Below are 23,687 nucleotides of genomic sequence, written 5' to 3'. Positions count from 1 at the left end.
CCTCTCCCGTTGCGGAGCACAGGCTCCGGACGCGCAGGCTCAGCGGCCATGGCTCACGGGCCCAGCCGCTCCGCGGCACGTGGGATCTTCCCACCTTCAAAACATTATGCTGAATGAAATACGTCAGACACAAAAGGCCACATATTGTATGATTCTATTCATGTGAAATACCCAGAATTTTTTAAATCCCCAGAGAATTCCCTGGTGGTCCAGTGCTTAGGACTCTGCGCTTTCACTGCAGGGGGCATGGGTTCGATCCCTGGTCGGGGAACTAAGATCCCACATGCTTTGCAGTGCGGCAAAATACTAAAAAATAAAATAAAAAATAAAAAATCCCCAGAGACAGAAAGCAGATTGGTAGTTAGTAGGGGCTGGGAGACGGGCAACGAGGAGTGACTGCTTGATGCATATGGGGTTTCCTTTTGGGAAATGTGAATGGACCAAATGCTACTGAATTATCACTTTAAAATGGTTACCTTTGTGTTGTGAATTTCACCTCAATTTTTTAAAGAAAAGAATAAAGAAACTGCTGCGGGAAAAGTCTACCTCCTGGGTTTAGACTCTTTCTGCTCAGAACATTACTATAGAGATAAATTGAAATCAGGACATGAGTAGGAAGCATGGAGACGTTTGGAACACCGGGTGGGAGGACTGACATTGGCTTCAACTTCTAGAGTCCCCTGCTGCAGGGGCCAGGAGCTCTGTCGGTCCTGCATATCACCGCATCCCTGGCCAGAAAGTTACTATCTGTTGGCTGAACGAAGCAGTTGCTCTCAGGTTGCACGCTGAAGCGTGGCATCCGCTCCTTGCAGGGATCTCCTTATGTGATAAAGGGGCGAACCTTGAGTCCTGTGGCCCCAGTGCTCCTTGAGGACACCCTGGAGCTGGGGATTTCCTCCCAGGATGGGGACAAGTAAAGTACAGAGTGGGCCAGGCACCCAATGAGCTGGCCCAGCGTTCAGGCCTGATACTGGGCAGTGGCCTGGAGGCATCTAGGGCCTGTCCACCTTCCGAGGTCAGAGATCAGAGGTTTCCTCATCCAGACCTGCTCTAGGTACCTTCGCCATAAGCATCTCTGCCATACGCATCTTTGCCGCAGGCATTTCCACTGCCAACGTTTTCACTGCAAAACGAATTGGCCTTCCAATGCGGAAGTCCCGAAACTGATACCTCTCTTAAGGAAGGAAGAAATTTTAGTAAACAAGAAAAAGTGGGGACTTCCCTGGTGGCGCAGTGGTTAAGAACCTGCCTGCCAATGCAAGGGACACGGGTTCGAGCCCTGATCAGGGAAGATCCCACGTGCCGCGGAGCAACTGAGCCCGTGTGCCACAACTTCTGAGCCTGTGCTCTAGAGCCCATGAGCCACAACTACTGAGCCCGCGTGCCACAACTACTGAAGCCCGCGTGCCTAGAGCCCATACTCCGCGACAAGAGAAGCCACGCAATGAGAAGCCCGCGCACCGCGATGAAGAGCAGCCCCCGCTCGCCGCAACTAGAGGAAGCCTGCACGCAGCAGCGAGGGCCCAACGCAGCCAAAGATAAATAAATATAAATAAATTTAAAGAAAAGAAAAAGTGTGATGCTGAACGAGAAGATGAATCAACAGGCAAAAGAAAAAAAAAAGGGATAAAATCCTACGAACGAAAGACCTGGAAGACAAGTGATTTAGATACAACCCACAGAATAAAATCAGTTATTTGTGCAGTATTGCCATGAATCTACACACATTTAAATATATTAACATGTTTTCGATTTCATAATAAAGTCTTTCATTTTTCAATTCATTTTTCATGTTTCCTTCTGTCCTTTTAAATGTCCCTCTTTTGTTTATTTTTTTAGAGTCATACGGCGAAATTGCCTTCTGGCCAATTAGTTAATTAGTTATGTGGTGACAATGCCTATGGCAAAGATGCCGTGGGCTGCAGGGGTGGTGGCCAGGCTTCTGCTCCCAGACAGGTCAACATCTGGTTCAAAGGGACAGTCAGAAGGCAGGGGGCAGGTGGGTATGACCCAGACCACGAGAGATGTTACGGTGGAGGGATCCTAAACTTGGAGAGGTCGGACGGAAGTAGAGAAACAGGCCACTTAGGAAGGACAGGACTTCAGAAGAACCGGGAGACCAGATGCTCACAGCACCTAGAGGACTCTCCTCCCTGGACCCAGGACCAAGGCCCACTCTGCAGCCACTCCCAGCAGGCATGCATCCATCCAAACCGTCTCTCTTCTTGGGAGTAATTTTTCTGTTTTGTAGGCAGATCCTGGAGTCGATTTCGATGTAGAAAACATCTGTAAGATCTTCCTATTGGTCTGATCTTGTCCACACTGAATTCTCCAAGACAGCGATCACGATTAAACAAAGATGCCTCCTGAATGGGGGCTTGGGAGAGAAGTCTGAATGATTCGTGGTGGGCACTTACCTGCCTTTTCAAGGAGAGTGTGTAGGGGGGGATGCTTGGGCCGGGGGCGGTGTAGAGAGAAGGGTGTACGAAATCTAAATATCATATACCTCATTCCTCATCCTTGCCCTGCCAGGCACATTGGCTCCAGAAATGCTGCGATCAGAAAACTGCCCACTGAGCAGAGAACTGGAAGAAACTAGAATATGATGTTCTTCAGAGACATTTCCTAGGAATCCTAAAGTTTCTGACTGCTAAGCATATTTCCTTCCCAACCAGAGGTGATTTTGCCTCCAGGGGACCTCTGCGTCCAGAGACATTTTTGGTTGTCGCCAATGGAGGGTGAGGTGCTCCTGGCATCTAGTTGGGAAGAGGCCAGGGAAGCCGCTAAACATCGTACAATGCACAGGGCAGCCCCCATAACAGAATTATCCAGCCCCAGTGGCAGTAGTGTCAAGGCTGAGAAACTGGTCTAGACAATTAGCAGCGGCTTTGCACAATCAGGATTCTCTCCCCGCCCACGGCTGCTCAGACACCGCAAATCTTTTCTCATCGGCACCTCTTTCTACACTTCGTGAGAACCCCCATTTTTTTCATACTATTTTTTTTTTTTCAAACACTCCTTCAGGCAAAATCTTTGAAGTTAAGTAAAGCTCTATCTAGAGTTTAATCTACTGTCCAGGGCACCAGTTTGCAAAACGCTACCAACGATTTCATCAACGTGACTCTGGGGCCCAACAGTCAACGGCTCTTGGGGCCAGAATCTTCCTCCCCGGGGAAATGCGGGTCCAGGCTTAAGGGTGATGACACTTTTGCTCCCTTCATTGTGGGGAAATGACCTCGACTTAACAAAAATGGAAAGAAAAAGCTGGCCCACCTTCATTTCCATTTCGATGGCCATTAATAGAAGCCTGATTTACATAAGTTCACAGACAGGAGCCACTTTCTTTTTTAGTGCCCTACAGGGTAGAGCATTCACTTTTCATTCTAACAAGACCTGTGTGGGTCTTTCCTTTTGATTATTTAGTTTATGCACCTAGCCCACCCATAAGGAGTGGTCTGTCATTTAATGACATCACAAATTCATCATCTGTGTCTGAACATTTGAACGATAGGATGGCACACTCAGAATTTGATGAAATGACAAGGACACCCTGGGGACCGGAAGCTGAGCCAGGCCAGGGCTGGGGTGATCGAATGGCTGTGCAGAGCCTCCCACTGTCGCTAAAGAAAGAGCGAGAGGCTTAGGGCTGTGCCCAGGCCGGGGCAGTGAGCTGCCGCCCCGCTGGGCTCGGAGGCCCTTCAGGATCGCCCCTACCTCTCCCTAGCTTGTTTCTGTGATAACCCAGAAGCTTGGAGATTGGAGTCCCAACCCTGGAGGCCCAATTCATTAGACCTGAGCTCGGGCCCAGGGATCTAATGAGGTTTGAACAAGCAGCTCATCTGTTGAGAGTTGAATTGTGTCCTCCAAAAAAGAAGATGTATTCAAGCCTTAACCCCAAGTACTTGTGAATGGGACCTTATTTGGAAATGAGGTCCTTACAGATGGACTTCAGTAACCCATGCTGGATTAGGGTGGGCCCTAAAGAGGAGAGACAAAGACACACACACACAGGCCATGTCAAGACAGAGGCAGAGTTTGGAGTGATGATGTCACAAGCCAGGGAACGCCAAGGACCACCACAGTCACCAGGAGCGAGGCTTCAGATGAAGCCTCCAGAGCCAGGAGAGAATCAATTTCTGTGTGGTACTTCGTTAGAGCAGCCCCAGGGAACTAGCACAGCCCCCTTACAGTGAAGCGGGTTTCAGGAGTGGGGGGGAGGGGACAGTCATCAAGATTCCTTTGTACGCACTCTGAATCTGTCCTTCAAACGGCGGCGCCCCAGCCCCCCACCGCGAACGTTGTCTTCTTTCATGGCAGCCCCACGGGAGACCCCAGGCTCCCAGGTGACCCTCATCTTCCTGCCCCACCCTTTCTAGGGCTCTGAAAGCCCCCCTTTACGTCCCACTTCCCCCTGAGCCCTCTGGAAGGCAGGTAGGCTCAGTTGGCACCAAATCCCGTAACCCTCAAGCTTTCCTCTCACATCTCACCTTCTACACCTAATGGAAACCAGCCTCCCCTCCCTCGCGCAGTGCCTGCACCAGTGGTATCTCAGGTGGCGGGGGAACCCTCACAGCCTTCCCAACACTGGCCTGGGATGGCGAGGGCGGGCATCCTCTTGCTATTCCTGGACCACTCTCCCTCCTCCCTCCCTATATAGCAGCCTTGAAGCTCATGCCTTCAGACACTGCACCCTGCCCCTCTGGGTTACAATTACCTAGAAATGCCCACCATCCCTTGAAGATTCTTGTGCCTGGTTCCTGCTACCCTCAGTACTGCACTTGCCATGATTCTTGGGGATTTCAAAATACACAGAGAGAAACGTTCCAAAATCTTGGCTCTTAACACCCCATATCTCAGGTCCAACCTCTTGTTCCCATTAGCAGTAATCAGTTGTAAGGCTGCCCTTGACTTCGCCAGTCCTCAGTTGCTCAGACCAAAAACCCCCGAGTCATCTTCCACAGCTCTGTCTTTCCCATCCCATCCCATCCATCAGCAAAGGCCTTCAGAATAGATCTTGACCACCTTGCCAGGCCTTCTGGCTATCACCCAGTCTCTCCTCTGGATCCCGGGAACAGTCTAAAGGCTCTCTGGGATTCTACATCCCCATCCCATCTCTTCTCAACACAGCAGCCAAAATGACCCCAGGGAGAGTAAATGAGGTCAAGCCTTCTGCTGTAAACCCTCCCACTGCTATGCCCACAGGCCCCCCCCTGCTCAACACTGCCCCCCTCACCTCATCCAACACCCCCCTGCCCCTGCTTCCTGTGCTCTGGCCACGCAGGCCCTTGTCCAGGCACATCCTGCTCTACCACCTCCTTCGTGTCCTTGCTGGTGTGTCCCCTTCTCAGTGATGACTTCCCCGTAGATGGTGCCCTCCCTCCCCACCCCCAACCCATGTTCCCTTCCCCTCTTCCCTGCTTGCTGTTCTCTGGGACCTATCACATTCTAGCACGCTGTACAATGTGCTTATTTTTATTATCATCTGTTCCTCCGGCCCCACTAGAATGTAAGCTCTGTGAGGGCAGGGGTCTCTTTTGTTTCTGCACCTTGTATATATCCATCCTGGGGCCTCAAGCAGCACCTGGCACCAAACAGATGCTCAGCCAGTAATTACTGAATGACTGGATGAATGATTGAATGAATGAATGAATGATTTGTCGGTCGGTTCCTTAGGAGTTGAGTTAGCAGGACTTGCTGGGCAAGAGTCTGAGCAGACGTCAGGGGCCGGAGAGGGGTGGACCGGCCCCGCCCAGGTACTTCCCGGAGACCCAGAGGCCAGGGCCCAGCGCTGTTCTCCTTTTAGCGGAAACACCATGATGTGTTTGTTTTTAAAGCAAATAAGGAAATGATATTTCAGCCCGTGCGCACTCAAGTGAGGCCCACCCTTAAGTGGGATAGAGGCGGCTGCAGCTGCAGCCCTGAGACCAGGGAAGGTACAGGCCCAGACGAGACCAGAGGAAGGGCAGCCGCCCTTGCAGAGATGTGGAGAGGAGGAGGTGACTGACCACCTTGACCTTAAGGGTCACAGGGCCAGAAATGGGGGCGGGGGAGAGGGCAGGAGAAGGCAGGGGAGTGGAAAGGTGGAGGCGGCAAAGCTGAGGGAGGAGGGACGGCCACCAGAAGCATCCCCTCTCGCTGGCTCTGTGCACCGGGCGGCTGGTGGAGAGAGGGGCCCTGACCCCTTCCCGTTGCCTCCGAGAGTCAGGAAGTTTCCCCTTGGCTGGACCTCGGGGAGGGGGGAGTTGGGGGAGCCCGGACTTCCTTTCTCTCACTCGCCCTCCTCCTGGGCCAAGGCACCCCACCAGAATGCCCCCAGCCTGCCCTGGGGCCACACCCACCCCGAGGGGCTTCTGCTACAGATCAGGCACTCAGGTAGAGTGATTGGGGTACACCTGCCCGGGGACACGCCCTCTGCCCGCCTCTGCTGGTAATACCCACCCCCCCGCCACACAGCCCAAGGGGAAGCCAAGCACTTTCCTTGCCCCGCGTCGCTGTCCCCACCGTCTGCTGTCCCGCCCACTCCCACCTCCTGCAGAGCCTTCTCTTCTCCAGCCCTTCAGGGCCCTGCAGGGGTTGAGGCCGGGGGCCAGAACCGCCCAGTGGTCTAGCAGCAGAGGCCACTCGCGCGCGCGCAACACCCTTCCCCCTGCCGGCCCAGGCCTCTACCGTGGGTGGGGCCTCCGACTCCAGGGTCCCCGTCTGGGGGTACTCCGCCCTCCAGCATGCTGGGAAACTCACCTTTCTCCTGCTTCGCGAAGCTGCTGGTGGCTGTAAGAGAAGGGAGGGCGGTTAGGAGAGCCTAGGGTGGAGGGGAGGCCAGAGCCCACCCAGAGAGTCTCGTCCTGAGCCCAGAAGGAGGCCCAGGACTCCACAAGCACCTTCACTCACAGAAGCTCTTTGGAGCCCGGAGCATTTCGTATCATCAGCCCATTCTGCAGATGAGTAAAGAGTGGGCCCAGAATGGTGAGCAATAATTGGCTGGTCTGAGACTCAAGCCCAAACCTTCCCCTCTCTGTCCTGTGCTTCCAGAGGTGTCTGGGCCTTTGGGTCCCACCTCTGCTGTGCTCCCTAGAGCCCTGGCCCCTGAGTCTGCCACCTCAAGGCCCTGGCAGTGGCCCCCTCGCACGATGTCCCTGAGCAGCTCACCTAGCGCAGCCAAGCAGAACAGCAGGACTGCCATGCCCCTGCCGCGTGGGGCCCTCAGCCAGGCGCGCAAGGGCTTCCTTGAGCAAGGCCGCCTCCACTCCAGAGCCTCTGGGTGCTCCCTGGGTGGGTGCGCGCCTGCAGCGGGGAGATAGCGCCCCGGACGCCGCAGCGCCCCAGGGCTGGGCCCGGGAATTAGGAGGGGCCTGGAGCCAATCCAGGGCTCACGGTCGCTGCCACTGCCGGGCTGTAGGACCCCAGGGTAGAAGATGCCCATGTCCTCACCCTGGAGTATGTTATGGTAGCCAGCAAGGGGGAATTAAGCTTGCTAACCCGCTGATTTTGAGATGAGAGGATTATCCCCGATTATCGAGGTGGGCCTGATGTAATCATGAGGGTCCTTCTGAAGAACTGGTAGGTGGGACCCCTCAGGGCTGGGGGCTCAGGGCAGAGAGGAGAGAGGGAGCTGGTAAGGTGGGACTGGGACCCATCCAATCCCACAGAGGCTTTTTTCTTTTTTAAATGAATGAAGTGACTATTGAAAGTCACTGTTTATACACTGACACAGCTGCATGCCTTTTTCTCCTGCTATCACGGAACGTGGAGCTTTTTTTTTTTTTTTTTTTTTTTTTGCGGCACGCGGGCCTCTCACTGCTGTGGCCTCTCCCGTTGCGGAGCACAGGCTCCGGGCGCGCAGGCTCAGCGGCCATGGCTCACGGGCCCAGCCGCTCCGCGGCACGTGGGATCTTCCCTGCTACCCTCACCTGCAAAGCAGGGTGACAGTAACAAGAGCTAACACTTAATGGGCACTTTTGTTTTGTTTTGCGGTACGCGGGCCTCTCCCCGTCGTGGCCTCTCCCGTTGCGGAGCACAGGCTCCGGACGCGCAGCCTCAGCGGCCATGGCTCACGGGCCCAGCCGCTCCGCGGCACGTGGGATCTTCCCGGACCGGGGCACGAACCCGCGTCCCCTGCATCGGCAGGCGGACTCTCAACCACTGCGCCACCGGGGAAGCCTGAACGTGGAGCTTTGATTTGTACACAGGTGCCTTCTCAGGGAAGATGTCCCGCCCCCAGGGAACAATTTGCTTCCTGTGCAGGCTCTTCTCTCCTACAGAGCCTCACAGGTCAGTGGCGCTCACACCCCAGCACAGCTCAGGAACGGGCACCTGACCCAAGGAAGGCCAGTTACAGCCCTGCCCTGGGGGCCCTAGGCCCGGCTCAGGGGCACCCACTGAGGCCTGGGTGTGTTGGGAAGCTGCTCTGGCGGGATGACCCTGTCCAAGCCTGGCCACAGTGTCCTGGAGCTCCCCTGAGGACTAGCTTTGTCTGTCACCTCGGTGGTCCCTTCTCCTCAGTGGGCAAGAATCAGCATCTGTCCCTTGCCACCCAGAGTCCTGACTCGTACCCCTGGGGATGTGCTCTGGGGACCCACCTACCTCTCTGCATTTGGGCAGAAGCTAATCTTCTCTTAGTTTTCCCAGCGAAATTCCCTTCCAGAAAGTCTGTTCTCACTCTGCCGGGAGGGGTGCGTGGAAGGAATTGACGACTGAAGGCGGTCAGACGGGTCCCCTCAGCTGCGGGCAATCTGTTGCCTGAAGTCCCAGAAGCTCGAGGTTTTTCCTCTACGTTGTGCTCAGGGCTTCTGATTCGAGCTGAGGCAGCTCATGAGAAGCCTCCCCCTTTTATCGGTGTGTCTGGGGAGCCAGAGTCAGAGCAGAGAACGGTGGGTGGACCCGAGGGACAGTTCCCCCAGGCCTTGGTGGGACCGGGGGCATCTTTCCTGCCTCACCCCGGCTACCCCTCTCCAGCCATCACCTGTGTGCCCCATCAGATGAGGGCTGTTTCTCTGGGCTGTTCTGCGCCTCTTCTCCACAGGCTGCAGGTGTGACAGCACTGAGTCGGTTACCCCAGGTGAGCCCAGGTCACCTAGCTGGAGCGGAGTCAGGGTGTCCTCAGAGCTCTCCTGTCACCCGCTAGACTGACATTTCGTGATTTCTGCCCACCGAGGGCCAGTCTCCTCTATGATAAATGGCCTTACCAGCACCTCCTTGCGTCACTTTCCTGGGAGGGTCCCCTGGGTGGGAAACTGTGCTGAGCTGCCTTGGCCAGAGTAGCTGGGAGCCCTCTCAGGGCTGGGAGGGGAGAGTCCGGGACCCCCCCACCCCAAGGTGGAGGCACTGGGGCTCCTGCCCTCCTGCACCTGCACTGGGCTCTCGCACCTGGAGAGACCCTGGCTTCACTACGGCAATAACCCCACGGGCCTCTCCCTGCCCACGCGTGTCTGCTTTGCTACTGGTAGAGGCTCAACGTTACCCGACCCCCGGGCTCTCCAAGCCCAGCCATACGTGTGCTGGTTCCGCCTTCACTCTGGTAGTCCTCGTGGGCCCCAGAGCCCAGTCTAGAGGCCTCAAGTCCCAGTCTCCGCAGCTCAGGCCCGCCCGGCCCGCCTTTACACCTTGGCTCAGGCCGTTCCTCTGCCTTCATCTCCTGTCTGAGTCCTCCCTCCCCCAAGGCCCCGCTAGTCGCCCACGCCACGAAACCCTCCTGCTGACCGTGACGGCTCCCCCGAGCCCCAGGTTGCCTCGCTGGGCCGGCACGGTCACAGGGCCATCAGGGCCCCTTGCCATCTCTCCCACTTTGCTCCTTTGGGCCAATGACCATGTTGCAATAGGGCCTCGACTGCTCTCCCAGGAAGGACACTATATGAGTAACTGCTCATTCAGTCCTCACAACGGTGTAGAGGAGGGTGGTGTCATCCCCAGGTTTTGGTCAAGCAAACTGAGGCCCCGAGTTTGAGTTCCTCAAGGTCCCAAAGCTCGTCCCCCTCACATCCGGTGATGCACTTGGCTGGTCCTCTGAAGGCACGTGAAGGTGACGAGGAGGACCTGGATGCCTCAGTGCTTCAGGTTCTCCCACTTCGCACCCAGCAGCATCACCCCCGGGGGCTCATTAAACCACATCGCTGGGCTCCACCCTTAGAGGAGGTGGGGTGGGGCCCGAGAACTGGCTTTTCTAACAAGTTCCCAGGTGATGTCGGTGCTGCTGGTCGGGGACCACACGTTGACCCTAAGCTGCTAATGAACAACGCGTGTCACTTTCTTTGGGGCCAGGCTGGCTGCCCTCCCCAAGCTGAGCACGTAGCTCCTTGTGTCTCCCGCAGTCTCATCAGCCCCAGGACAGGGTCCGGCACTTGTTGACAGGCGGATGGGTCATGTGATGCTGGGTGAGTGAGAGAGAGGGACAGCGACAGGAGGAGCTGAACCAGCCAAGACTCCAATGACCACGTGAAGCCCCTGGACTGAGGGCGCCGGGCCAGAGCCGCCCAGATGCTGTGTCCAGGCTGGGAATCCAGCCAGGCGCTGGCCTCCTGCTGCTGGAAGTAGTGCCTTGTCAAGCACGTCCTGGGGTTTCTCCTGAGCTTCCCTCCTGACGGCTCTTTAGGCCAGCAATCCTCAACCCTGGCTGCCGGTGAGAGTCACCTGGGAGCTTTAGAAAGTCCAGAGGCCTGGCTGCTGGCTGCACCTGGATCAATTGCGTCAGAATCGCTGGCACAGGACCAGCATCTGACAGGGCTTCTCAGGAGTTCTCCGAGGCTGAGAACCACAGATTGAGAACCTCTGCAGCCTCGGCACCGGAGGCTCGGGAATCTTGGACGCAGCCCTGCCTTCTTGGGCAGCGGGCTCCGCTACCTCCCGGGGCCCACACTTGGCGTGTCTCATGATGCAGGTCAGATCTGAGCTCTGCCCCTTGCTGACTCATAACGTCTGTGGGTCTCAATGTGAGGAATTACAGGAGGTTGTGTAGGGTGCCTGCAGTCAGAGCACAGTAAGCCCCCACTGTTTGCTCTCACTGCGGCCAGGCCTTCCCCTTCCCGCAGGTGGAGGTCTCTGAACTTTTATAATGGTACTACCCAGGGTAAACAATTCCTGAGCACTGCCAATGGATGTGTATTTATAAACTGCATTCAGGGGTTACTATACTAACATATTATGCATGTTATAAAACATTCAACGAAAGTAGAAACTTTTAAGGATTGAGATAAAAATATAAATACAAGTTCCCATATTTTCTTCTTGATGCCCCTAGGTGCATGCACCCCACCTTGGGGCACCCTGCTGGAGGGCCCACTGAGAGAGGCGGTGGTCACCAGGGGTCACGAGCGTGGGGCGAGGGGGCAGGAAGTGGGGAGCTGCACACGGGGCCCTGGGGAAGCTCCGGGCGGTGGTGGGGGTCGGTGCTACAGCTCCGCACCGCTGGGGAAGCGGAATCTAGGGGCGGGGACCGGGACACCGCGCAACCCGGCGGGATCCTCAAAGGAGTGTTCCGGCCTGGGGGCCCTGGGTCCCGGGGAACCCGGGCACGGGAATCCGGGGCAGAAGTATCTCGGGCGCGAACCTCGGGAGTGAGGGGACTCAGGCCCCAGAGAGTCGCCGGAGCCCGGCTCCGGCAGCAGCCGCGACAGGTCATCCACCAGGTGCCACTTCTCCTGCACTTGCTGGGGCGGGAGCGGGGAGCGAGCAGCCGGTTTACAAGCGGCGCCTCCTCTCACCAGCGGCCGCGGGAGAAGCGGCCGACCTCGCAGTAGCAGCTCCGAGGCCCCGCCCCACCAGAGTTTCCCCCTCCCCGCCCCCGCTACGGCCCCGCCCCACCAATCTCCCGCCCTATCCCTAGACCCCGCCCCGCCGGGCCAGAGACCACGCCCCTCCCGATCCCGCCCCAGCCCAAGGCCACGCCCCATCAGGTCCCGCCCCAGCCTGGCCATAGACCACGCCCCCACCAGAGTCTCACCTCCTACCTCAGCCCAAGCCCACACTCCCATTAAACCGGGTCCCCAAGCCTAAAGCCACATTCCTGTTGTTTGGTTCCCGGCCAGAGGCACCCGTTCCCTCCCTCCACCTTGCCCGCTTTTATCCGCGGCCTGAGGCCACACTCCCGACAGGGTCTTGCCCGCAGTCCGTGACCCCTCGCCAGTCCGGCGGACACTCACCCACACCAGTTGCTTCCGGAGCCCCCGGATGGCCCTCGCGCTGGCCTGGGACTGGGAGACGCACACGGTCAGGACAAGGCTTTGGATAGACAGGGACGCTAGGTCAGTCAGCCCCCTACTTCCTCCTTCCCCACCCCAGCCTCTTAAAAACCAGCTCCCGGGGTCTTCTCTCTTCCAGGTTCCTAGACACCGCTTTCTCTCTCCTCTCCTTCCTCCCACTGGTCGCTCAGCCCCTCTCCTCTAAATGGCAGTAAGAATAACAACCGCGGCAGGCTCACAGCGTGTCTGCATCAGGCAACGTGCTTCCCCAGTGGTCACTTAAAGTGCCCGCTTTACAGGTGAGGGAGGGCCTTCAGGGGCTGCCCAGGGGCACAGGGCAACCCCCAGGCCACCTGCCCTTGGGCCCCTGGCTCCCTGCGACCTTGGGCTCTCCTTGTCTGGCTCCCAGATCGCATGAGACTGGCTGGGGGTGCCCCCTCCCTCGGCCCCTGCTGCCCTGAAAGGCACCTGAGCAGGATGAGGAGGGGGAAGCTGAAGGCGTGGGAGCCCAGGTAGTGGAGGATGCGCTGGCTAGGGGGTGGGAGCCGGAGGGCCACCAGCTCTGGGACCACCTGCCAGGGGGCTGAGTAGTTGGTGAAGAGGCCACAGTCCCAGGAGGAGCGGATGCTGGGGAGAGACCGCCAGAGGAGGGCCGGTGTCAGTGCTCGGGTGAGAAGCTGCCGGCCCGGCAGCCTCAGCCCCTCTGCTCCCCTCACCTGCTGACCACATAGCCCAGGGGCACAGCGGCCAGGAGCAGGCCCAGGATGAGCACCAGCTGGAAGAAGAAGATGGAGCTGGAGGCGCGGAATGGCCGAGGGGACGGCCTGGAGTTCCTCAGCAGGGTGTACTAGGGAGAGGGCAAGGACATGGGGCGCCTCAGCGCAGTGTGCAGAGGGGAGGGGCCCGGCGAGGGCTGCTCTGCCGATGGCGCTCGAGGTGCCCACACAGGTGCGGCCCTGCTCCCTCCCAGCCCCTGAGCCCTCACCTTCTTGATGTAGAAGGTGAGGAAGACAAAGATGCTGTTGAGCACGGGCAGCAGGGGGCAGTAGAAGAGGCCCATCCAGGTGACCGTCTGTCCCTCCACGATGTCCAGCACGTTCTTGGGCAGCAGGAACTCCTCCCGGTCCAGCCAGGCCCAGAACCGGCCCGAGAACCGCTCCACCAGCAGCCTGGGGGAGAGGAGTGCCAGGTACCCACCACCCAGAAGTGTGTGGACCTCGTTGGTCCTGGCTGTGGACCATAACACACTCACACGGAAACAAGCATGTAGAACTGCTCACCCCTGGCTGTGGCCACCGGCCACCCCAGACACAGCCACTCCACCCCCGTAGTGTCCCCACGTGGCTCACCTCCTAGGCAGGCTGACAAGGAAGGTGAAGGCCACCATCAGGAGGAAGTTGAAGATGCTGAGTTTGTACAGCTCCTCCCCCACCGAGTCCTCCCAGCACTGGTCAGAGGGGGCATCTGTCACTACCCTCGGTCCCCAACCACCCCTCACCCACCCGTTGGGGGACCCTGTGATCTAGGAGCCTTGCCTGGAGTTTGATATGATTGCTAAGTTAAAACCCAGGCCTGGAATAAGATTTGAGCAAAGCCCACAGTCTGGGCCGCCTCTCTGCACAGTGCAGAATGTGGTGTGAATGGCGCCCCCTGGAGGTGACTGCTGGGTGGGCAACTCTGCCCACAGCGTCTCACAAAGGTGAGACCCTGAGAAGGACGAGGAGATCAAAGAGGTGGGGCTTTGCAGAGGACAGGAGGGACAGGCCCTGATGGAGTCACCGGCCACCTGGTAGTCACATGCGTTGTAGCCGTAGGACTCACAGCTGGTCTTGTTTCTGCCGATGCACAGCACAGTCTGGCCCAGCGAGAAGGAGAACATTCCCAGGCTGGCCAGCTTCAGCACCACACACCTGGGGGTTGGCGGGGGGGGGGGGGGGGGGGGGGGGCGGGGGCTGGGGCCCGGGGGGGGCCCACACCTTGTGGGTGAAGCCATGCAGGCTGTCTCGGTTGCTGCCCACCACCAGGACCTTGTGAACCCGGACAAGCCCCACGGGCTGGGCACTCAGCTCGATGCAGTACCTGGGGCGCTTGGAGTCTCTGTGGAATAAAGACACACTCTCCCAGCCCCAGAGGAACCCTCTCTCCTTCCCCGGCTGACCCTCCTCTTTCCCAGCCCCACAGACTGTCCTGGCAGGAACCTTGGCCCACAAGCAGATGACGGCGGTATTAGTTCCACCTCTATGACTTAGCAGCTGCAAGGTACATGGCACATCTACTCGGGACACAGGTGTGGCTGACATCTGCATGAGCTCGTCTCTCCCGGGCCCAGCCCCCTCTAAACCCAGAGCCCAGCCTCCTTCCAGACTGCTCCATCCGTGGCAATGTTTCCCAAAGTGCATTCCCTAGAATCTTGGTCTCCAGATGATTCAAAGGAGAAAGGTTCTGTTTACATCAGTCTGGGAAACACGGCACAGTCCAGCCGTCCTCCCCCTACACCCAGCTTGGAGAATCACAGGCACATACGTGCTTTTATATCATTAATGCAGGTGAGATCTCTCTTCTAAGGCCTATTAATGCCCTAGTCCATTTACACTGTCCGTATGGCACAAACGTGTGCATGCGTACTCCTGAATAATATGTAACTGGATCACACAGGTAAGGTGGCCTAACCCAAAACGATTGCCTGCACGTTATATCAAAGTGTGGACTTTCTTTCTTTTACTTTTTGGCCGCACTCCACGGCATGTGGATCTTAGTGCCCCGACCAGGGATCGAACCCTCGCCCCCTGCATTGGAAGCACAGAGTCTTAACCACTGGACCGCCAGGGAAGTCCCAAGAAGTGTGGACTTTCAAGGCTGATGCACGGCCGGAGCCTGGCTGGGAACAGTGGTTCTTGTGTTGAGGAAGGCAGAGGCGGGGGTGGGTGGGGGCTTATTTTTATCTTTCATCCTTTTGAGCATTTTGATTTTTTTTTTTTTTTTTTTTTTTACCACGTGCACGGGCTATTACCCATTCCAAAAATAAAATTTCAAACCAAACACAATCTACCTCGGAGGGATGCAGAATGGGCTCCGGACAGCTTCTGTGCCAGGGAAGCCCAAGGAAAAGCAGACCCTGCCAAGTGAGGGGTGGGTGGCAGACGAAAAGAGAACCTGCGCTGGAGCTGGTGTGTGTGTGGGGTCCTGCGGGTGGGTGGGTCCAAGGCAGGACCCGAGTCCTGGGAGAGGAGACAGAGCAGAGCCTGGGGGCGGAGGACGGCTTGAGTTTGAATCTGCACCCAGAAGGCATGGGGAGCCTCCCTTGGCCAAGGCGCTTGACCCTTTCAAACCTCAGTGTCCTCGTCTGTCCAGTGGCAATGAGGATGGTCCTAACTTCACAGGTCACACGAGGGTGTCAAGGTGAGGGGTGTAAACCCTCGGGGCACATGGGAGGGAGCTGTGTTCCTAGGTGGATGACTGTGGTACCCAACGTGCCCTGGCAAAAACAGTCACTGGTTTGCTTTGGATGGTGGGGACCGGAGAACCTTAGACCGGGGCCCCCCAGACCGCGTGTGGGAGCAGCGGCCTGCCGTCCCTTGCACGGGACCCCTGATGCCAGGTGATAACCGAGACAGGCGGCAGGACACAGCCCTTCAATGCCCTCCACACTCCGTCCCACGTGTCACTCACCAGATAAGGGTGAGGTTGACCTCAGTGTTGGGAGGGTAGTTTTCCAGCTGGACCAGGAAAACAAACAGCAGGGGACCCAGAAAGTTGACCAGGGCGATGACCCCAGGGGGCAGGTACTGGAGCAGCAGAAACAGGGACTCCTGTGGGGAGAAGCGGATAAGGGGGCGCCGCGGGCTGGAGGGCCCCCAGCGGCTCCCGCATCCCCTACGACCCCCTCAAGTGTAACTCTGGTGCAGGCCCGGAATCTGGAAGCCCACGGATTATTCCCAGTGGCAGCACGGCAGCAGGCGGTATCCACAGGTAGAGCCTGTCTGACTTGGTTATGACCTTGGGCAAACTGCTTTAACCTCTGTGAGCCTCGGTTTCCTCTTCTGCAAAGTGGGACCATCCCGTCTCCTCCCCCAGCTCTGGCCAGGACTAAATAAACGCATGTCAGTCGCCTGGCACCTCCTTGTTGTCCTGCGAGTACTTGGTGGCCCAGAAGATAGCACTGATGGCCCCAACCACCAGGATCCCGATGAGCGTGTTGACCCGCAGGTAGGTGAGCAGGTGGCAGGCCCTCTGAGCCCGGGTCTGATGCTGCACCATCAGCAAGTGACGCCCCTCCTCCAGCTCCACCTGTCATGGGGGCAGGGGCAGGGGCACAGGCGGCTTAGGGCTGGCCCAGGTGGAAGGGGAGGGGGCTGGCAAACAGCCCCAGGTCGGTGTGTGTGGGGAGAAAGGCTGCCAGGCTCTAGGCAAGGTTGGGGTGACGCTGAGGCGGGGACAGACGGGCTGGTTTTATCTAGAGCACCCCCAGAGTACCGTGCAGGTGAGTGCTCGCATCCAGACAGGGCACAGCCCCCGCCTCCAGCTGGAAAACCGTGTGCGCACACACACACACAGACACGCTCCCACACTCCAGCCACACACTCGTACACACAGTCTCCCGTGCTCTCACACTCATTCACACTCACATCTCATGCACGTCCTCACACACACCTTGAACTCGTTGCTGATCTCATGCTTCTTGATGGTGGCTGCCTCCTGCCCCTGGATGCAGAAGTCCCAGGAAGAGAAGACCTTGGCGCTGAGAGGTGACCTGTAGTCCTGGCCCAGGAACATCTTCTGTGGCAGCCCCTTCACCATCCTGGAGCGGGCAGGAGGCCAGGGCTCAGCCTTGGCTCGGCTCTGATCTGGGGTGGGAAGCCCCAGGCAGCCCTAGGTGCAGCCTTTGGCCATGGCCTGGGTTGGGGGGGTGGGGGACACAGGAGCGGTGGCCCCGCTCCTGAGGTCTGCAGCTGGGGATGCGGAGTTTCGGCCCTGGAGCCTCCATTGGCAGGGACTCCCTGCCAGCTTGGGGGTACCACGCCAAGGAGGGGTGATCAGGGAAGACCCCCCGGAAAGGGGTGGAGGCAGGGGCTCTGCTCTCACCGCCGTAGAATCCCACAGAAGCAGAGGAGCAGGCAGGCCAGTGGGCTCAGGAAGTAGGCCAGGCGGATGCTGTATATTGAGCTGCTCTCAGGCCCCGCTCGGTACGCGCCGTAAAAGAGATAGGTGTTGTTGAAGGCCTGGGGACGTCAGACGATGACAACTGAGTCAGGCTGTGCGCTAAGTGTTTTCTTGCTGTTAACACGTTAGCCGTCACAGTAACCTCATCAGGTAGGGAGTAAGAGTATCCCCATTTCACAGAGGCTCAGAAGGGTTGGGCAACTTGCCTAAGGACACACAGCTTGAAGAAGAGCCAGGACTGGAACATGGGAGCCCGCACGGTAACCACCCAGTGGCTTACAGGGATGAGGGTAGGGTGGTGCTTATCCCAGAATCCTGGACACTTTTCCCTTCTTGTCCTTCAAACCCCCACCCCAGCTGGGCTCTGAGGGCCATGGGCACATGTCCATGGGCTTGGGCTGTGCACAGTGGCCCCAGCCTCTCTCTGACCCCATTGCCGACCCAGCCAGCCTGTCTGTGGAGGACCATCTCCCTAGAAGCCAACGTGCCCTTGGAGGGGTGAGGGTCCTCTTAGACTGGGGTTCCCTGAGGCTAGATCACCAGGTCCCCCAGCCTCCCTGGTCCACAGCCAGTACAGACCCACTCACCCTGCCAGTTAAAACATTCCAAAGTAGATTGTTAAACTTGGGAACACCAGTCTGGGGTTGGTGGCCACCAGGACACTGGAGGGCTGTCGAGGAGGGAGAGGGGTCCAATAGGGAAGGGTCCCCAAGGCATAGGTGAGACCCTGCCCCTCCCACTCCATAGCCTCCAATCTCAGGAGGCCTGAGCAGGGTCCTGAGGGCATGTCAGGAGGCTTGTCATGCAAAAGGCGAGATCGAGTAGAGCCTCAGGGCTGGACCCAAGCAGGACGATGCCCAGGGTTTGGACACAGAGGGTTGGGGCTGTCCCAGTGGACCAGGCCCCCCGGGGTTCAGGTGGGCTCGGGGGGCACTGTTCCCTCCGTGGGCCAGGCACTCACTGAAGTTCAGAGCAGGTCCTCTGTCAGGGGGGCGGAGCCAGGTCAGGGGCAGCAGGATGAAGCTGGTGGTCAGAAGTAGGGTCAGCAGGTTAAGCAGCAGCAGGAAGCGAAGAAAGGTGAAGTAGGACTGGATTCCGGTGCCAAAGAGGCCTGCGGGGAACAGCAGGTGGGTCAGGAGGCGCCGAGCTGTGGGCCCAGCTGATAATCTGAGGGCTGTGGGGTGTGGGTGACCAGCCTCACAGGGACCTCAGTTTAATGGCCAGTTCTGGAGGCTGGCCTAGCAGTACCGCTAACAGCCACGAGGGGTGCCATCATCCATCAAGGTTTGTAGGGTGGCTCTGGGGGCAGAGGGGGATGTGCGAGGAAGGCGGGGTGGGTTGGTGGGGGTGGAGGGGTGCAATGGCAAGGGGGATAATGCCCTGCTCTGGTTTCTAAACTAGACATTGAGATTCCAGAGAGGGGAGGCAGGAGGTGGGGATTGGGGTTCGGGTCCTACCCCCGATCTCGTAGAGAGCCCCCTCCCAGAGCCCACAGCCCCGGGCCAGGCGCCGTGCTGCCTCCCCCAGGCGCCGTCCTGCAGTCTGCTGCCCGTGACGCCACTGCTGCCAGCACGAGGTCTTCACCCCCTCGGGCTCCCGCAGCTGCCTGGGATGGGGTGGTGATGGGAGGGGTCCCTGAGTCACCCAGCATGCCCACCTGGCCAGGCAGAGCAGCGCCCTGGGCCAGGGAGTCTTCCCACTGCTGGATTTCCACGCCCCCCATCCAACAGGTGCATCCCCTCCCCCCCCCCACTGCTCCTCCTCCGCTGTGTTCGCAGGGTGCTCGGGCACACACCGGATGAAGCGCTTGTCCACCATGGCGTAGGGCAGCACCCGCACAGGTTCCTGGGAGGAGCACAGCCTCTCCATCTCCTGCTCCCACAGCTCCTCGCCCGCCGGCTCAGGTTCTGGCGCACCTGGGGCCTGCACCGACCACTGCCTCAGCATCTCTGTGATGGGGTTGAAGTTGGGGTTGTAACGCTCCCCCTCCTGGGAGGGGATGCTGTTGGAGGAGATCTGGCTCAGTCTCCAGCCACATCTCAAAGCAACGCATGGCCTCAGTTTCCCCATCTGTCAAACGGGGAGAAAGATCCAAAGGGCTCGGAAAGATGGGACGTCACAAACAAAGCCAAGGCCAGGTGTGGCCACAGTTAAGTGCGGTGGGGCCCAAGGCCAGCTCTGCCCCACCGCAACCGGTTACCAGTGGCCGCAGCCCTTCCTCATCGCCCTCTGGCAAGGGACAATTCCACGTGCTGATTCTCCCATTGCGAAGACCTCTCTGCCGCAAACCCCAGCAGTTCCCTGGATTCAGCATCCTGCAACACCTCGAATCTGGACGTGATGGGACCTCCTCTGTCTTTTACCTGGTGGTCCAGATCCCGGGACTGGGTCCACCCCGGCCCCCCATGGAACCCAGATGGGGAAGCGTGGCGACAGCCCCGGCCGTGGGAAAGGGAGGAAGGGACCCCTCTGCCCCTCAGCAGCGGTTCTCACCCCTCCCCCGGCAGCTGCCAGCAGCTCCTCGGCCTCAGTTCTCTCTTCCACCTCCTCAAGATCCCCCCCCTCCCCCCACTCTGCACCCAGCTCACCTGGGGACAAGGGACCAAGAGACCGTCCTCCGACTGGCTCCCGCCACTCCCGGCGGGGCTGCGAGAGAGCCGAGGGGACGGGTCACATGACAGGAACCCCAGCACCCCTAGCCGTCGCCTCCCCGCACTGCTCTCTCCCCCGCCTCCGGCAGTTCCTCCGCGCTCCACTGAGGCCCGCACTTCCTGAGGGGGCGCGGGGCGCCGGCGGGCAGGTGGGAGGCGCGGCGGGTGCGCGCTGGGCGGGGGTTGGGCCCTTCCCCTCCCCACGGGGGGCCCGCGGCGTCTGGGCGGAAGGTCTGACCCTGAGGGGCTGCGGTCGGCGGGGCGCGGGCCCCGCCCCTTATCCGCCGGTAGACCCAGCTCCGCTCGGCTCAGAGGGCGCGATAGTGCAATAACTTAGGGGGTGGGTCCGACCACTCAGGGCTGCTCGGTTTTCAGAGGCCCTAGGCGTTATTTCTCAACTTCCCGCCTCAGTCTTTGGCACTTCAGCCGTAGCGGCCCAGCGTCTGGCCTATAGCAAGAGCTCAGGAACCGGCTGCACTCATGCCCCGCCCCGGCGAGTGGTCTCGGCCCTTTCTCTCTCTCGGGACCCCCTGGGAGGCCCCGCGGTCCTGTCCTTCCTCCTTCTCCCTCTCCTCCTCCTTGAGGGCCCCCCCTCATCCCTAACGAGCTCCAGTGGTTTTTCTGCCTCCCCGCCTGCTCCCCCTCCTGGTTTTCCAGACACCCCCGCCCCGCGCCCCATGCCAGGCCCCAGTCTGGGTGCTGGTGCTGGGCACACAGTGAGCATAGAGATAGAGACGGAGCGGGAGAGGGGGGACGGACTGGCAAATGTACGTGTCAATAGGAAGTGGCACATGCTCCAACAGGGTTCAATCCCAGAAGGCTCCCCAGAGGAGGTGACTTTCAAGTTGTGCCTGGGATCATGCAAGTAAAACGTGGCCTGGAGCATGGGTGTGCAGGGCAGGGAGTAATGTTGGGGGAGAGGTGGGGGCTGGGCAGAGCTAGTTCTCCAGGCTGAGGTGCCTGTACCAAGATCCATCCTGAGGTAATGACTCTCTATTTGGGCATCCTGGCTTGGCCCATCTGTCCTGCCCTCCAGGAGGGCCCTCTCCTTCCTTTCTGCCTTCCAGCTCACTTTCACCCTGCCCGCCTCTCAAGGCTTCTCCCAACCAGAAATGGCCCCCACCACTGTCCAAATCCCACCCTTTTCTCAAACCCAAGGGTGACTCTCCTCTGGCCTGCCGGGCTTTTTCGAGGTCAGGTTTCTATGTAGAGCTCCCAGGTGGACAAGACTCACATCCCGGCCGATGACACCCTGGAGGCTGACTGACCTCTCGGCCCGTTTCCTCATCTGTGAGCTAGGGTCATCAGTGCCCCCCTCCCTGGCTTGTGGGCAATAACGGAGCAAACAGCAATGGGGACAGCCCCTAAGTGTGCCTCCCCTCCTCCCCAACTAGCACACAGGAAGTGTGCCGGAACTCTGCTGGAGAAACCACGCCCACATCGGGAGGGCGGAGATAACCCCGGGTTCTACCAGACAGCTTGGGGCAGTTGTCGCAGGAGGCTGTGCTGGAGGAAGGGGTTACCCAATCTGGTCCTGCAACGCCCGCCGTATCCGTGTGGCTTTGCCGCATGGTGTTATTTTGATAATCGCCCTGGGAAGTGGGTGGGTCTGGAATCATTGTCCCCATTTGAAACTTGGGGAAACTGAGTCCCACAGAAATTGGCTTCAACCGGAGATTGGGACACTTCCAGACACTCGCCGCCTTCATCTTGTTCAGGCCTCAGGGTGGGGTGAGAGGAGGGGTCGGAAGCTGGTGGGGAGAGGGCACAGTCGCCGAGGGCTCGACGGGGAGGGGAAGGAGGAGGAGCGGGGCGCGCCCCCCCAGCCGGGTCACGTGACTTGTCCGAGCCCCGTCGCCACGTGGGCCGGGCTGGGCGGAGCAGCACTCTGGCCCCGCCAGGCCTGATACGGTCACAGGTCGTCCCAGGGCCCTTGGCCACTCCCTCCCTCTGACCTCACGACCCCTCCCGCAGCTGGTGGAGCCCAGACACAGTTCCCGGCGGCCCTCGCGGGGGACAGGTGAGCCGCGCGCCGGGCCCCTCCTCCCCAGCGCCTCCCAGGTCAGCGCCGGGATGCGGGTGCCGGGTCGTGGGTGGGGGCCGCAGCTCCGGGGCTTGGGGACGGCGCCCTCGTCCTCCTAGCCCCATCCAGTTCCCCTGCGGCCACCAGCTCCACCCCCTCCGAATTCCTCTGTGCCTCTGGAGCCACTCGGCACTGAGTTTCCTCCTCGGGTTCTCTTGGATCTCCCTGAGTTCACTCCCTGAGTTGACTCTCTCAGGGGGGTCCGGGCGGGGGACGTGAAGATCTCAGCTCACCCCAACAGGCAGGTGGCGGGCGTCAGGGGAGAGGGTGGTGGTGTGTGTCTCTCCGGATGGGAAGCGGCGGGGAGGCTGGATTTGCAGGTGGGTACCACTGGCGGAAAGTGGGCATGTGGGAGACTGGCAGATGAGGGGTCCAGGGTCTCTCAGAGTTGCTGCCTTCCCTCGACTCAGAGGCTGGGCTGCGGCTCTGACTGGACAGTAGCTGCTCCCAGAGGACTGGCTTCCGGCAGGGGTGGGGTTTCTGGAAACGGGCCCCACCCTGCCCCTCCCTACCTGGCTCACGGCTCAGGAATGGTGCATCCTGGAAACTCCTGCCCGACTTATTCCTGCCTGGGCAAGGGTGCCAGGGTGCTGGGTACCAGCCGGGCAGAAATCTTGGGCAGTGCCTAGATGCCAGTGCCCAGGTGAGCCCCCATCCCCCAGGCAGCCTCTGAGCACCTTCCATCTCCCTGCTCCTCCCTCCTGGAGAGGGGGTGTGAGAGAGAGGCCTGTAGATCCGAACCTGGGAAGGTCTGTCTTTCCAGGAAGGAATTCCAGCTCTAGGGACTGGATTGGGGGGCACACCCTCCGCCCCAGCTCCAGCTACTTTCCATTTCAGGCGGAGTCAAGAGTCCACCTCTGACCTCTCTCTGCTGGTTTCTCCACACTGTGCTCCTGTGAGAGAGAAGGGGAAGGGGCTTGGACTCTGTGCGGCCTGGGCTCAGAGACTGGACACCCCTAAGTGAGGGCACTGTCTGGGTACAGCCCTAGCGGGACCTGCTCTGTCTGGACACCCTGGCCTTGCCTGAGGAAGCCCCTTGAGCTGAGCCAACTTTCCTCCGTGCTGAGTTCCCTGGGGGTGAGGGCGGGGAGGAGCGGGGGACAGGGCACACTGAGGGCTGGGCCCAGTCTTGCTGGGGCAGAGTCCTGCAGGACTCAGCGGGTGGTTGGGAGCCTGCTGCCCTCGCCCCACTCCCACGGGCTGAAGAGCCTGGACAAGGCCACCCTGGTTCAGTTGTCTTGGGTGATGGCAGAGCCCGGACAAAGGCTGCCTGTTTAACGCCCAGCACCCCTCCCCCAGCCAGCTGCCCTAGCCTGCAGGGAGGTGATGGAATGTAGGGGAGTCTCTCCGGAGGGCCGTCGACCTTGACGCGCCCAGGCTGGCGTGGAGTGACCCCTGTGGGGGGATGCAGGGTGGGGCGCAGCCGAGGAGGCCATCCTGTCTGCTGTTCTGTCAGGCGCTGGTGAGGGTGAGGCCCAGGCTGCTAGCTGTCTGTGGGATTTCCGGCCGGGAGGAAGTGCTGTGTGGTCACGGGCAGGCACAGGGAAGGTCTCAGCTGCCCTGACCTTTCTCACCCAGAGGGCGGCATCTCTGGGTCAGAACCCCATCCACAGGCACCCCAGC

General features: G+C 59.5%; 1 protein-coding gene across 7 annotated transcripts in view; it reads right to left on the bottom strand.

Moving 5' to 3' along the window:
• Positions 1 to 8,172: 8,172 nt before the first annotated feature.
• Positions 8,173 to 23,687, bottom strand: part of TMC8 (transmembrane channel like 8) — a 26,319-nt gene continuing 10,804 nt past the window's right edge. Inside the window, exons 1-16 of one of the 7 annotated variants that reach the window (XM_055090002.1) lie at positions 22,298 to 22,514; positions 19,126 to 19,279; positions 18,788 to 18,936; positions 18,292 to 18,441; positions 17,918 to 18,000; positions 17,253 to 17,389; positions 16,821 to 16,968; positions 16,287 to 16,457; positions 15,840 to 15,979; positions 13,957 to 14,080; positions 13,520 to 13,617; positions 13,156 to 13,339; positions 12,887 to 13,017; positions 12,639 to 12,797; positions 12,132 to 12,210; positions 8,173 to 9,020 (exon numbers count right to left, since the gene is read on the bottom strand). In XM_055090002.1, the coding sequence (XP_054945977.1) occupies positions 8,853 to 9,020; positions 12,132 to 12,210; positions 12,639 to 12,797; positions 12,887 to 13,017; positions 13,156 to 13,339; positions 13,520 to 13,617; positions 13,957 to 14,080; positions 15,840 to 15,979; positions 16,287 to 16,457; positions 16,821 to 16,968; positions 17,253 to 17,389; positions 17,918 to 18,000; positions 18,292 to 18,441; positions 18,788 to 18,936; positions 19,126 to 19,277 (2,073 nt within the window). In that variant the 5' untranslated portion in view covers positions 19,278 to 19,279; positions 22,298 to 22,514 and the 3' untranslated portion in view covers positions 8,173 to 8,852. Of the gene's footprint in view, positions 9,021 to 11,119; positions 11,640 to 12,131; positions 12,211 to 12,638; positions 12,798 to 12,886; positions 13,018 to 13,155; positions 13,340 to 13,519; positions 13,618 to 13,956; positions 14,081 to 15,839; positions 15,980 to 16,286; positions 16,458 to 16,820; positions 16,969 to 17,252; positions 17,390 to 17,917; positions 18,001 to 18,291; positions 18,442 to 18,787; positions 18,937 to 19,125; positions 19,280 to 19,918; positions 20,037 to 22,297; positions 22,515 to 23,687 lie in introns of those variants that run through there. The other 6 variants (XM_055090000.1, XM_024130224.3, XM_055090004.1 and 3 more) reach the window with 6 other exon arrangements.

Source organism: Physeter macrocephalus, chromosome 14 (genome assembly GCF_002837175.3).
Source record: "Physeter macrocephalus isolate SW-GA chromosome 14, ASM283717v5, whole genome shotgun sequence".
Taxonomy (NCBI): Eukaryota; Metazoa; Chordata; class Mammalia; order Artiodactyla; family Physeteridae; genus Physeter; species Physeter macrocephalus.
The sequence above is the reverse complement of the archived record's forward strand: the minus strand, read 5'-3'. Positions and strand labels throughout refer to the sequence as shown.